Source organism: Lontra canadensis, unplaced genomic scaffold (genome assembly GCF_010015895.1).
Source record: "Lontra canadensis isolate GAN:19392208 unplaced genomic scaffold, GSC_riverotter_1.0 scaffold173, whole genome shotgun sequence".
NCBI classification, from domain to species: Eukaryota; Metazoa; Chordata; class Mammalia; order Carnivora; family Mustelidae; genus Lontra; species Lontra canadensis.
Window position 1 is genome coordinate 1,665,125 of NW_022631167.1, and position 13,271 is coordinate 1,678,395.

At 40.6% G+C, this 13,271-nt stretch overlaps 1 protein-coding gene across 1 annotated transcript in view; it reads right to left on the reverse strand.

The window, feature by feature from the left end:
- SNW1 (SNW domain containing 1) overlaps nucleotides 1-12,701 on the reverse strand; it is a 33,951-nt gene extending 21,250 nt beyond the window's left edge. Inside the window, exons 1-3 of the mRNA XM_032846261.1 lie at nucleotides 12,688-12,701; nucleotides 7,417-7,570; nucleotides 2,704-2,865 (exon numbers count right to left, since the gene is read on the reverse strand). Of these exons, the coding sequence (XP_032702152.1) occupies nucleotides 2,704-2,865; nucleotides 7,417-7,570; nucleotides 12,688-12,701 (330 nt within the window). The remainder of the gene's footprint in view (nucleotides 1-2,703; nucleotides 2,866-7,416; nucleotides 7,571-12,687) is intronic.
- Between the last annotated feature and the right edge of the window lie 570 nt (nucleotides 12,702-13,271).

Here is a 13,271-nt window from a genome sequence, read left to right on the forward strand (position 1 = left end):
AGGGTACCTGGGTGGCTCAGTGGTTAAGCCTCTGACTCGGTTTTGGCTCAGGTCATGATACTGAGTACCATGTCAGGCTCTATGCTCAGTGCTGAGTATGCTTGAGATTCTCTCCCTCCCTCTGCCCCTCCCCTACACGTGAATACACTTTCTCCCTAAAATAAACAAATCTTAAAAAAAAAAAAACAACAAAAAAAACTAAAGCAGACCTATATATACTAATAAAAATCTTTAAAACATATTAAATAAAAAAAGCAAGTCTATGAAAGTTATGAATATTAAAATCTCATTCATGTTAAAAAAAGATGTTTGTGTGTATGTAAAGTGGGAATATGTATACATCAATGTCTAAATCCACAAAAAAGATCTGGAAGGATGTATATCATTAGAGTAACAGTATTTACCTCGTGAAGTAAAGTGGGAGAAGTAGGCAGAACTGTATATACATACTTATGTACTGTTGTTATCTTCTACCGTAAGAACTTATTATTAGTGTATTTTAAAAAAATCAATAAAATAATGGGGGAGAAAGAACTCCCAGACTTTTAGCATAGTCAATCAGAAGATATCACTGCCAGTGGCTGAGTTAGAGAATAAGAGAAGGTAGATTAAGTGGAAAGTTATGCACGTAATTGGGTTTGATGAGCAGTGCTTTGGGAAAATCTAATAGATCTGCCGTCACAGGCACTAAGATATAAGGACCTGGAGCCCAGGAGAGAAAACTGGGCTTGAGACATAGATCCAACAGTCATCAAACTAAGTGGCAATTTTAGCCAAGGGAATAAATTAGATTAGTCAAAGAGATGGTGTTGTGAGAAACAAAGTCTTAGAGACTTTTGCCAGAGTTTATCTCCGCAGACTGACTGAGATGAGGCTCTATTACAGTGAAATGAAGAATGAAAGAAAGTGAAGAAGTAGAACAGGTTAACAACAAGCAAAAAGCTTGAAGGAAAGTGAAGAAAACGAGGTGGAAATTTGGTGGTAGCTACAGGGAGTTCTGAGAGTAGTCAGGGAAAAATTTTCTTACAAAAGATGAGATAAGAAAAGCAAGCGTATTTAAAAAGCTCACAGGGGGTGCCTGGGTGGCTCAGTGGCTTAGGCCTCTGCCTTTGGGTCAGGTCATGGTCTCAGGGTCCTGGGATCGAGCCCCGCATCGGGCTCTCTGCTCAGCGGGGAGCCTGCCCACCCCACCCCCCGCCTGCCTCTCTGCCTGCTTGTGATCTCTGTCTCTCTGTCAACTAAATAAATAAAATCTTTAAAAAAAATAAATAAAAGCTCATAGGAAGGAGCCAATAGAGGAGGGGAGGTGAAAGTCATGGTTAAAAAGAGTAAAGAAAAAGTGAAGTTGTAAAGGAGAGGTTAAGGAATGAGATCCAGGACACACGAGAGCACACCTGGCAAGATTAGGTTTAGATACATGAGCTTTCTTAGAGAGACAAAAGGAAACATCAAGAGAGAAAGCTACGTGCAGGATAAAGAAAGCAGACAATTTTCTTCCACTAGTCTTTGTACGCAAACAGATGTCACCTAGTCACCTGTTAAGCTGAGAGATGGAGAGGAGAAGGAGTTAGAGCTTGGAGGAACACCAAAGGAGCCCAGTTGAAACCCAAGACACAGATGTGCATGACAGTGTAACCGTTTTCCCTAAGAACTCAGGAGTTCTTGACGCAGGAGCAGAGGATGGGTTGTCATCAGTGTTACTTTAAAGGTAAAATGAAAATGTTTCCAGGACAGTGAGACAAAGGGCAGGTACTGAAGGTTCTCAAGTATTTTTTCCCCAATATATTCAATTCTAAAGAGATCTCTACCTTTATGTGGAGCACTTATTTACAAGGGAAAAAACTAGGTCTTCTTAAAAACAGTTCCTTGGCTCTAAGTGTAGCTGCTCTGTGATGAGATTATTTTAAGTAAATCTTATTTTTGGTCTTTGGATTACTTTGTAAGCAGGGCCATCATAAATCTAGATAGCAAGTGCCAGTTTTATACTTAAGGGAGAAAAAAGTTAGTGTAATTCAAATGAACTCTTAAAATAATCAGATATCTATGTAAGTACTTTGTAAGTACATGAGAAAGAATCAGAAGACTATACACAAAATCTAAATTTTCACTTTTTTGCGGGGGCTGGAATTGCAGATTTTGAACAAATTTCTAGTATTTAAAAAAATGTTAATACTATAAAAGAGCTTTAAACAATTAAAATTTAACAATTTCAAATTGTTTTTAAGATGTTAAACAAATAGATGAAAACCCCAAATGTATATATGTTTTCATCAATTTGGGAGACTTCATAGGAAAAAATCATTGCTTTAGTATATTGCAATTGCAATATATTGCAATAATAGACTGTTCATATTGTTATTAAGTCCTATCTTCAGTTAGCCTAAGTATATTTCATTGCTACTTTTTTTTTTTAATTGTGAGAGAGCATGAGAATGCATGAGCAAGGGGAGGGGCAGAGGGACAGAGAGCGAGCATCCTCAAGCAGACTCTCCACTGAGGGTGGAGCCCAACACGGGGCTTGATCCCAGGACCCCGAGATTATGACCTGAGCCGAAATCAAGCTTAACCAGCTGAGCCACCCAGGTGCCCCTCATTGCTAATTTTTATAAAACGATTTGGCCAGATGTGTATCATTTATACAGTATAAAACAAAAACAAACCAAAAAAACTTCTTCAAAAAATATCTATCATTGAGAGGATTACCTTGTCTTTTGACTGTCCTTGCCGAGCAATTGCATCATATTTAATTTTTCCTTCAGCATCCACTTGAATGGCCAGTGCATTTGACATTTTTTTCTTTCGCCCCATATCCAGCGGATACTGGGCCACATGGATCTCTGGAAAAGCACCTCCATCTCCAAAATCCTGTATATTGAAAAGAAAAGAAGTAAGAATATTTAATCGTAATTTCAGATTCAAGATACATTCATTCATTCAACAATCATTGAGACGTTGTTATGCTAGATGTGAGAGATATAGCAATAAAGAAAACAGAGGTCCTTGGTCTTGTACATTGTATACTCTAGTGGGCAAAGATTTTTATAAAAAGCCTAATCTTTGGCTTTTGATAATGCTTTGAAGATATAATGGGACTGCAAAGACAGGCTACTTTCAATAGGGCAGTAGGGATGGCCTTTGTGAAGAAGTAACGTGAGGTATAGCCTGAATAACGAGAAATCAGGCATGAGAAGATCTAAGGGAAGCACTTTCTAGGCAGAGCAAATAGCCTGAAGGCCTTGCTGCAAGAATGAACTTGGAATGTTCTAGGAAAGAAGTCCTAATGTGGGGCTGAAGCCTGCTGTGGACAGAGGAGAAGACACACAGGTGATAAGCTTGCATGGGTAGAAAAACACCAGATCATGAAAGGGGTTCTAAACCATGGCAACGAATCTGGATTTTTATATATTTACATACATTAAGAAATTAAGCAGAGTGTTTAGGGCAAGGAAAAGATTTTTAGTTTTAGCATACATAATTTTCTTAGTAACCACTGAAGCTACAATAGCACAGAAATGTAAAGAATTTTTTTTTTTTTGGAATCAGATTTTCTTTTTTTTTTCCAAAGGTTTTATTTATTTATTTGACAGAGATCACAAGTAGGCAGAGAGGCAGGCAGAGTGAGGGGGGAGAAGCAGGCTCCATGCTGAGCAGAGAGCCCGATGCGGGGCTTGATCCCAGGACCCTGAGATCATGACCTGAGCCGAAGGCAGAGGCCTAACCCACTGAGCCACCCAGGCACCCCTGGAATCAGATTTTAATATCAGATTGATTCATGTTCCATGAGAAGCAAATAAAGAGAATAGGAAAGCCCCAGAAATGAGTTCACCACATTTCTAATGGTGACTGTAAACAATTATTTAGAAGAGAGGACGAAGACTTCTAAAGAAGAGCAAGCTAAGTAAAGCCTGTTTTTGTTTTTAAAGATTTTTTTTTAAAAATTTATTCAGAAGAGACAGTGACAGAGAGACAGAAAGAGAGGCCAAGGCAGAGGGAGAAGCAGGCTCCCATGGAGTAGGGAGCCCGATGTGGGACTCAATCCTAGGACCCTGGGATTATGACCTGAGCTGAAGGCAGAAGCTTAAACAACTGAGGCCCCCAGGCATCCCGAAGTAAAGCCTTTTGATGAAGTTTAGCATTAACAAAAAAAAGGTAGCTCATCAAATAAGCAAAGAAACAGTAAATATAATTTTTAAATAATTTTGTTAAATTTAGTAATATTTGCTTAGGACCTTATTACAATGTACAAAATGTAATCCACACTCCTTTAATTCTTTTTTTTTTAAATCTTTTTTTTCCTTAAGATTTTTATTTATTTGACAGAGAGAGAGAGAGAGAGAGAGAGAGATCGATCACTAGTAGGCAGAGAGAGAGGGGAAGCAGGCTCCCCATTGAGCAGAGAGCCCGATGTAGGCCTCGATCCCAGGACTCTGAGATCATGACCCTCTGAATTGCCCAGGCACCCTCTTCTTTTTTTTTTTTTAAACTTTATTTATTTATTTGACAGAGAGAGACACAGCAAGAGAGGGAACACAAGTAGGGGGAGTTGAAGAGGGAGAATCGGGCATCCCCCACCTAGCAGGGAGCCTGATGCGGGGTTCAATCCCAGGACCCTGGGATCATGCCTTGAGCCAAAGGTAGACACTTAAGGTCTGAGCCACCCAGGCACACCTACACTCATTTAATTCTTGTGTTTCTTCAACACCTCATATTTTCACATGGAAAAAATTCAAGTTTAACAAAGTTAAGTGATTTTCCCAAGATGTCATAGCTAGCATATGCAGGACCTGAACTCAGATCTTGTGACTCCAAAAAACTTTGTATTTTCTACTGAACTAAAATTCCCTTCTTTTAGTTCAAAAAAAGGCAAGTCAGTACTATTAAAAAAGATAGAAAAATATTTTTAAAAATTTTTATTTAAATTCCAGCTAGTTAACATACAGTGCAATACTAGTTTCAGGAGTATTACTCAGGGATTCATCACTTACATACAACAAGATAGGAAAAAATATGAAAATCAAACACTTAGAGGAGGTTTGACAAAAAAAAAAAAAAACCTTATGAAAATAACAACTTTAAAAAAAAAGATTTTATTTATTTATTTGACACAGTGAGAGAGAACACAAGTAGGGGGAGAGGCAGGCAGAGGGAGAGGGAGAAGGAGGCTCCCCAATGAGCAAGGAGCCTGATGTGGGGCTTAATCCCAGGACGTTGGGATCATGACTTGAGCCAAAGGCACATGCTTAACCAACTGACCACCCAGGTGCCCCCCAAATAACAACTTTTATAAGAGCTTCTCCTTCAAGAAATATTCCATTAGATCTTGAATATGTAAGATTTCCTAGGTACAATATGCTGACCTGTGGAAGAAAAATTCTGACATTTTTGAAAACAAATAAACAATAAAGCTACGAGAGACATTTTCTTATAAACTGGGCAGAAAACTGTTACAGCATGCCCAAGAAAGGTGCTACCTGTACCCGGGCCATCACTGTGACACATGCTCAGATCTGCTAGGGTTCCTGAACTATCATAAGCACTTCAGAACTGTGGATGTGGCATTATGCAGTCATTAAGCTTGCCAGAAAATCATAGCTTTTACTTTGAAAACTAGAACAAAATGCTTTCTCCATAGAACGTTCACTCCCCTACAGAAGCATTCACAGTATTTCCCGATTAGCTGGCCATTGTAGTTTGATTTTCTAATAAACTGCTCTGTTCCACCAGGATATATGAAACCTTTTGTCAAGTAAGATTTTAGAAAGTTAACAGTCCCTGAATGTCATAATGGTGAAATGGAAATAAGGATGAGATTTCTGTTGTACGTAAAATGACGCCTGCCACCCCTGCCCTATGATCTGCTGAGAGGCGAACAACGAATACCCAGCAACCCTCGGAAGAGACGCACTATCCTTCTCTGATAACGTGATAATGCCAATCACTACCTTTTTGCCCCAGATAAGAGGGCATTATAACCTCCTTGATAATCTTTTATTTTGCCCTGCTTCTCACAAATTACACCATCAGTGAAAACAAAAGCAGGAACAACAATCCCGTAGTAATTTTAGTAAGGCTGGCCTTCACACATTAGAATTAATAAGGTCTAGAGGAGAGCTGAGGAAAAATAAACAAGGACATTTTTTTAGAAGACATGATCTAGTTGGGAGTTTGTCTTCAAGGCTCTATAGAGTGTTCTGGTAGGTGGGGGGGGGGATGCTAAACATGGGAGAGACGGAGAATACAGATGGCATCTTGGGTGCAAAGCAACAAATTTCAGTCCAATGAATACTTAGTTTACTAGGATCACCCCTTGGAGACATACAAAAAAAGGTGAGGGCTCATGCCCTCCACATTTGTTAGGTAAAAATCACAACCATGAAAGGATAGAATGTAACAAATCTCATAAAATGAAAATATGTGGGTACAAAAATGAATGGTATTAAGAACAGAGAATTTTAATAGGGCAGGGACCTTCCTTGGGAAGTGGAGGGAGAAAATATGCAGGAGTCAGAGGCATATTGAGAGAAAGAAAAAAAGGCTTTTGCTTCTTGGGGAAGCAAAATAGTTAAGTCTCAAATATTTGCTTTTCTTCCTAAATGAAAAAGGTGGTCAAGCATGGGAATTCTGCCCTGGAATCAGGAAAAGGAATATGTACTGAACTGCAGTACAGGATACAGAGTAATTGAGAGGACAAGTGCTGCCAAAAAGTTTGTTTTCTGGGAACAAGCTAGAAATTTAAAAAGATCTTTCCAATTTTCTTCTTTCTCCCTCACTGCCTCCAAACCAACCATCAAATTCTCTTACACCTTCTAAAAAATCTATCTAATCCATATATTAGACCTATATAAACATTCTCAAACTGAAGACAAGAAAACAGATGAAGAGAGGTCAGGATCTGCCCAGGATCCCACAAACAGTAAGCAGCATAGGTATGATGCAAAACACTTATTTTTATTTATTCTTTTAAACTGCTTGCCAGTGCTCTTGCCACTATACTTAATGGGAAGGAAATCAGAGAAAGATATGCTGCTGGAGTTTTCCCCAGAGGAAGGCTGTTTCTACAGGGTTATGCAGCATTGTGCATTCAAGGAGAAGGGCGGGAAAGGCACTTGAACATGAACTTGTTCTTCCATTTTCTCCTCCCATTATTTTCCATATGCGGTAATTGCTGTATTTATAGAGGATATGTTAGTTTCTTTTGTACAAGTTTAATAGTTGGACATAAGAAGACACATAAGCAGGTACAATTCTCTTATGGTCACAAAGCAGTGATAATAAGCAAGAAGAAAAAGATCAATGCCCTAAGGGGAGTATATGTCTTACGAACTCACAACCAGGATTTCTAGCATATGGGCATTCATATGCAGAAGTTCTGGGGTTTAAATTTATTCTACAAGGGTCAGCACAACAATTACTTACCTCTAATAACCGAGGTATCCAGCCCTTCCGGTACCCGTATGGGGGAGGTTCTCTTCGGGAGGAGACCAGTGAGGTCTGTCGTGATCTCTGGGATCTTGCCTTTTCTTCAGCCTCAAGCTGGTCCTGAGATAGCTGAGTAGGTGCAGGTAAAAAGCTGTAGGCAAAGATGATAAAAGTCAGGATTTAAAAAAACTTCTTACATTTGATCATTGTAATTTGGCCACCAGAGACTTTTACCATAATACCTTTTCCCTTGAGCAGAAGGTCAAACATTTCGATGATTTATGGCAGTATGAAATATCAGTCATTTTATTTTGTCTGGTAAGAAATAAGTACTCGGAGACATACAATAAAAACGTTTGACTAGGTGCCCAGAATAAAATAATTAATAGATAATTCATGTAACAGATAAACAACTGAGTCTTTATACTTCAACATTTCCTTTCCTATAACAAGCAAGGAAGCAGCCTCAATTACCCCGGGGATAACGCCCCAGTATATGGTTGCCTTAGTGTCGTTACTATTTTCAGAGTCCTTATTTTTAACTGGTTTACTTTTATGCTTCTTATTTTTAACATTTTAGTGTCAATACAGTAAAAATAAGGATCAGCACTGCATGTAACAAAGAGATGGATAAAGGAAAACACACGTTGCATATTTAAGTGTGTTTTCCCAAAAGTATCTAGTTTAGAAGGCAATTTAACAGTTAAGAGGTGAAAGATTCAAAGCAGAAATTCTAAAGATGTAGTTTGTTATTCTTTAATCAAAGCAGCCTTTCTACCAAACAATTCTTTGCAACTCTGTAGTATGATAAATATTATTAGCGATACCCCAAAATACCATAAAAGGATCCCAATAAATGAATACATTTAATGGAAAAGTTAAGGTTTCTTCGTGATTCTTGGCTAGTAAGCATATCTGAGTAAACAACAGAACTTATTTATTCAAAATATTGATCACTTGGGTGCAGGTACTGTGCTAGGCAGGCAATGAGACTATAAACTGAGAAAGACAGGTTACAGTTTTGCAGAGGAGAGACAATCCCTCATACAAATCCATAATTACAAATTCTATTAAATGATGAAGGAAAAGTACAGAGTGCTAATGACAACACATATAAGAGGGATCTAATCCGATCTAGAGAGTTGAGTACTGTGATGGTTAAGAGCCCAGAGTTCAAATCCTACCTATGCCAGGTAGTAACCCAAATAAGTTACCTACCTCTCTGAACCTGTCTTCTAATCTGTAGAGACAGATCGAAAGATTACCTACCTCACAGAGCTGCTCTAAGTACTAAATGAGAAAATCTATGAACCCCTTGGCACAGTGTCTAAATACCATTCAATACATATTTGATTATTCAGAGCTCCCCCAACTTGGGTTAGTTGCCCCCACCCATGCTCCTACAAGACTCCCTATATACCACTACTAAAACATCCACCTTACTCTATCAGAATCATCTATTCATTTACCTTTCTTTTTCTCACTAGACTGAGTAACTTGTAGGAATCATGCCCTCTGCATCTTTCATCCCTAACTCTCCAGGCATTGTCTAGCTCACAGCAAGGGCTACTTAAATGTTTGTAGGAGAACTAAATTCATGCTGCCCTTTGCATTCACCATCTTTGTGTCACTACAATGGCCTTCAACCATCTCAAGATCTTCACATTTGCTATTCCATCTGCCATAAAATATTCTATTTATTTAAGAACATTCTTTCCTGGGGTGACTGGGTGGCTCAGTCAGTTAAGCTGCTACCTTTGGCTCAGGTCACGATCCTAGGGTCCTGGGATCAAGCCCAGCATCAGGCTCCCTGCTCGGTGGAGAGCCTGCTTCTCCCTTTCCCTCTGCCTGCCGCTCTGCCTACTTGTGCTCTATCTCTCTGTCAAATAAATAAATACAATATTTTAAAAAAAGAACATTCTTTCCTATATTGCTTTTATAGAACACCTTTCCCCAGTTCATTCATTCATTTTATTTATTATTTTTTTTTAATTATTTTTATTAACATATAATGTATTATTTGCCCCAGGGGTACAGGTCTGTGAATCATCAGGCTTACACATTTGACAGCACTTATCATACCACATACCTTCCCCAATGTCCATAACCCAACCACCCTCTCCCTCCCCCCACCCCCAGCAACCCTCAGTTTGTTTTGTGAGATTAAGAGTCTCTTATGGTTCTTCCCTGTCCCAATCCCATCTTGTTCATTCATTCATTTTTAAAGATTTTAATGAGTAATCTCTATACCCAATATGGGGCTTGAACTTACAACCCCAAGATCAACACTCATGTGCTCTACTGACTAAGCCAGCCAGGGGCCCCCATCCTAGATCTTTCAGTCTTTCCTTCTTAGCATTCATGTCTCTTTTCAATTATACCTGCCCCCAGCTGTTTTCTGACCACCTCATCCAAAACAGCACTCCACCCCACACATTCGAGTCACTCTCTCCTTTTATCTTTATCTTATTCCTAGTAATTACTATCTGAAATCGTGGTTTGTTTTTTTTTTTTTAAGATTTTATTTATTTTTTTGTCAGGAAGAGAGAGAAAAAAAACACAAGGAGGGGAGTGGCAGGCAGAGGGAGAAGCATGCTCCTAGCTGTGCAAGGAGCCTGATGCGGGACTCAATCCTAGGACCCTGGGATAATGACCTGAACAGAAGGCATCCACTTAACTGACTGAGGCACCCAGGTGCCTTGAAATTGTATTATTGATTTCTTTACACACACACACACACACACACACACACACACCCCTATATAGTCTGTCTCCTAAAATCTAAGCTTGTTGAAAATAAAGGAGTTTGCTCGACTGATTTAATACTGTAAAACCAGCACTAGAATAGTGTCTGGCACATGGTAGACCTTGGACAAATACTAACTGAATGACGAATGAATGGATGGATGAATGGAGTCAAAAGTTTTGAGCTTCTATCATAGTTATATTCAGTACACCGCGTATATCCAATACATAGGAGGGATACAAAGACAGTTACAAAGAAGCCCAAGTATTCACTTATTTTCTCTTTTCTTTACCTTCTGCTGGAAGAACTGATTACTAGTATGATCAAAAGGCAGGCCGACTGCAAAAGCAAAGAGTTCAGACAATCCAGTAAACAGGTAACTTGGCCTGGATTAGGGTCTGAACATACTCTAGCCTTCCAGAGGGTCTTAATTGTGCTGTTCCTTATAAAGGATGACATTCCCACAAAGAGGCACATTCCTGTGGTGGCAGGGTAGGGGCAAGGAGTACACAGTGGGCTGTAGGCTATATATACAAGCAGAAAGTCTACCTCAGTGGTTCTCAACTGGGGGGTAAAATAACTACAATGTAGGTATTTGACAACGTCTGGAAACTTTGATTGTTAAGACTTGGTGATAGAGAATGGAGAGGGGGTGGGGGGGGGCTGCCACTGGCATCTAATGGATAGAGGCCAAAGATGCTGCTAAATATCTTACTATACATAAGACAGCCCCATTCCGGAATGAATTATCCAGTCCAAAACATCAACAGAGCCACTGCTGATGCATCTTAGTCTACCCTTTCCCCTTCACCAAATGAAGCATATTAAACGCAGGTGATATAATTAGATATGTAACCTCAAATACACTTGAATTTAGAGACCTAAATCAGTATGACTTTAAATCTTTTGTAACAATAACTGGTGACACCAGTACTGTAACACATCAGTACGTCAAGTCCCTGCTGTTAACTAATCCTTGGTAGATCTTGGAGATAAATAACATTTCACTTGGAATCAGAACTCAACGAAATCAGAAAACTATGTAGTTCCCAAGGCTAGCCATTTAAACACTGCACTCTGCCACTGCAATTTTAAGCACACAATACCCAAAACATCTCTGTTATTTTTCCCGTGTCCTTTTCAAATTCCACCTTTTCCACAATACCTTTCCTCTTAACTCTGGTAATTTTTGCACTCAAATGCTTGCTGCTTGTAACATTTACTAAAGAAATCTCCCTAGTCCATTCAACTTAGTTTTCTAAAAGATTTTGTTTATTTATTTGAGAGGGAGAGAGAGAGGCAGAGGGAGAGGGAGAAACAGACCCCCCACGAAACAGGGAGCCCAACGTGGGGCTCAATCCCACGACCAGAGCCGAAGGCAGATGCATAACCAACTTAGCAGCCCAGCTGCCCCAGCCATTCAATTTATCTAATTTAATTCTTTTGCACTTAAGCTTAGTATTACACAAGTGAGTATTCTGTGCTATTCTTTATTTCATATCTGTATGCCTTGTACCCCATCTTCCCTGCAGAGACTGTTAGATTTCTTTTTTTTATACACACAATCCCTAGGATTGAGCAAGGCACCCAAAATGAATTCCCCCAAGAATTTTCTGAATAAAACATTTTGTGGGACTCATAACCGTCATCAGCCAGGAAAAATAAGTGTGAAGAGAATCAAGCCTGTTTAGGGAGCTCAAGCTCATGTCCTAAAACGATTACTTTCTTTACAACCTCCCCTGACAACTCAACTTTTCCTGCTTGCATTCGCTGGTAAAGTTTTTCTACTTAGATGGGGCAACAAGGTCGTGGACTAGCAGGAGTTACGTAACCCTTCGGGATCTCCCAGTTAAACATCTTTTTCTCAAAGGAGGAGACCACTTTACATGCGGTTACCAAGGCAACTGGGAACAGCAAAAATCTGAAGTGGTTCTATCTACGGAAGAAATTCTAAGGTCCAAAGTTAAAGTACGGAGCAGCGGCGCATTAGTAGACAGTGGTCACCACCGTGACTAATTTAAAAATCTCTGTTCAGCGCCCCCCCCCCCTTTTTGTCAGGAATCCTTGTTTCGGGGCACAGGCGAGAGATCGGCAGACACTCGGCGGTAAGCCGGGCAGTCGGCTCCCGCCGCTTCACTTCGCCCAAATAAGCCACTGCCCTCCACACCCGCGCCGTGTCCGCCTAAGCCGTGGACCGGACGGAGCGCTCTCCACAACCCCATGATGCTCAAGCGAAAAACACGTGCGACTCCTTGGCATCTGAGGCCGGAGAACTATTCGCCACGCCGTGGCTTTCGGCCCTAGTGAGAGAACGAACTCAACCCGGGAAACAGCTCAGGAAAGACCCCAGCTTCGGTGAGGCCTAGTCGCCCCGGAGGCCGGCAGGAGTGCCTAGCCGTAGTCGCGGCCCACGTTGCTCTGCGTCCCGAGCCAGGTCAGTGCCCGGAGACAGTGGGCAGAGAAATGAAAAAGGTGGGTGCTCCCAGACCCTTCCGTATCGAGGACCCCCATCAACAACCCACCTGGTGAGCGCCATCTTCTTCCGCTTCTTCCAGCGCGAGCGACAGCACCGCGGGGCGGGTCTTTCCCCTTGATGAGGAGGGTAAAGGAAGAAGTCCGCGATGCGCAGGCGCCTCGGCCGAACGGCCTTCTGGGATTTGTAGTTCTTTGAACAAGAGTACGCTTCGATTCTGTTTTCATCAGACAGCGGTTATGAGATAAGGGCTTCAGTTAAGAAAGGCAGATGCATCCCTCGTAGAGTGTGACAAAATAGGGCGTTCCCTAGGCAAAATAACGAAGGTGAGATGCCTTTTAAGATGCTTATTTCATTCCCCACTCAGTCTCATTCCCGGATTGTAGGGATCGCCAGTACAAGAGAATCGGGAAGAGCAACGTTAAATAAAAGGGTGACTGGGTTTTAAAACAACAGGAAATCATGAGACTGTCGAATGGAGAGTTTTGGGAACTCTCTAAAAACATTCACACTCGAAACTTTTCTTTAAACGCTGTCCCCTAATTCCACACCCTACCCCCAAAACACTCTCCTGGGGAGGTATTGTGTGATCTTGGTAAGTCACCTTTACAACACTTCTTCTGGGTATTATGT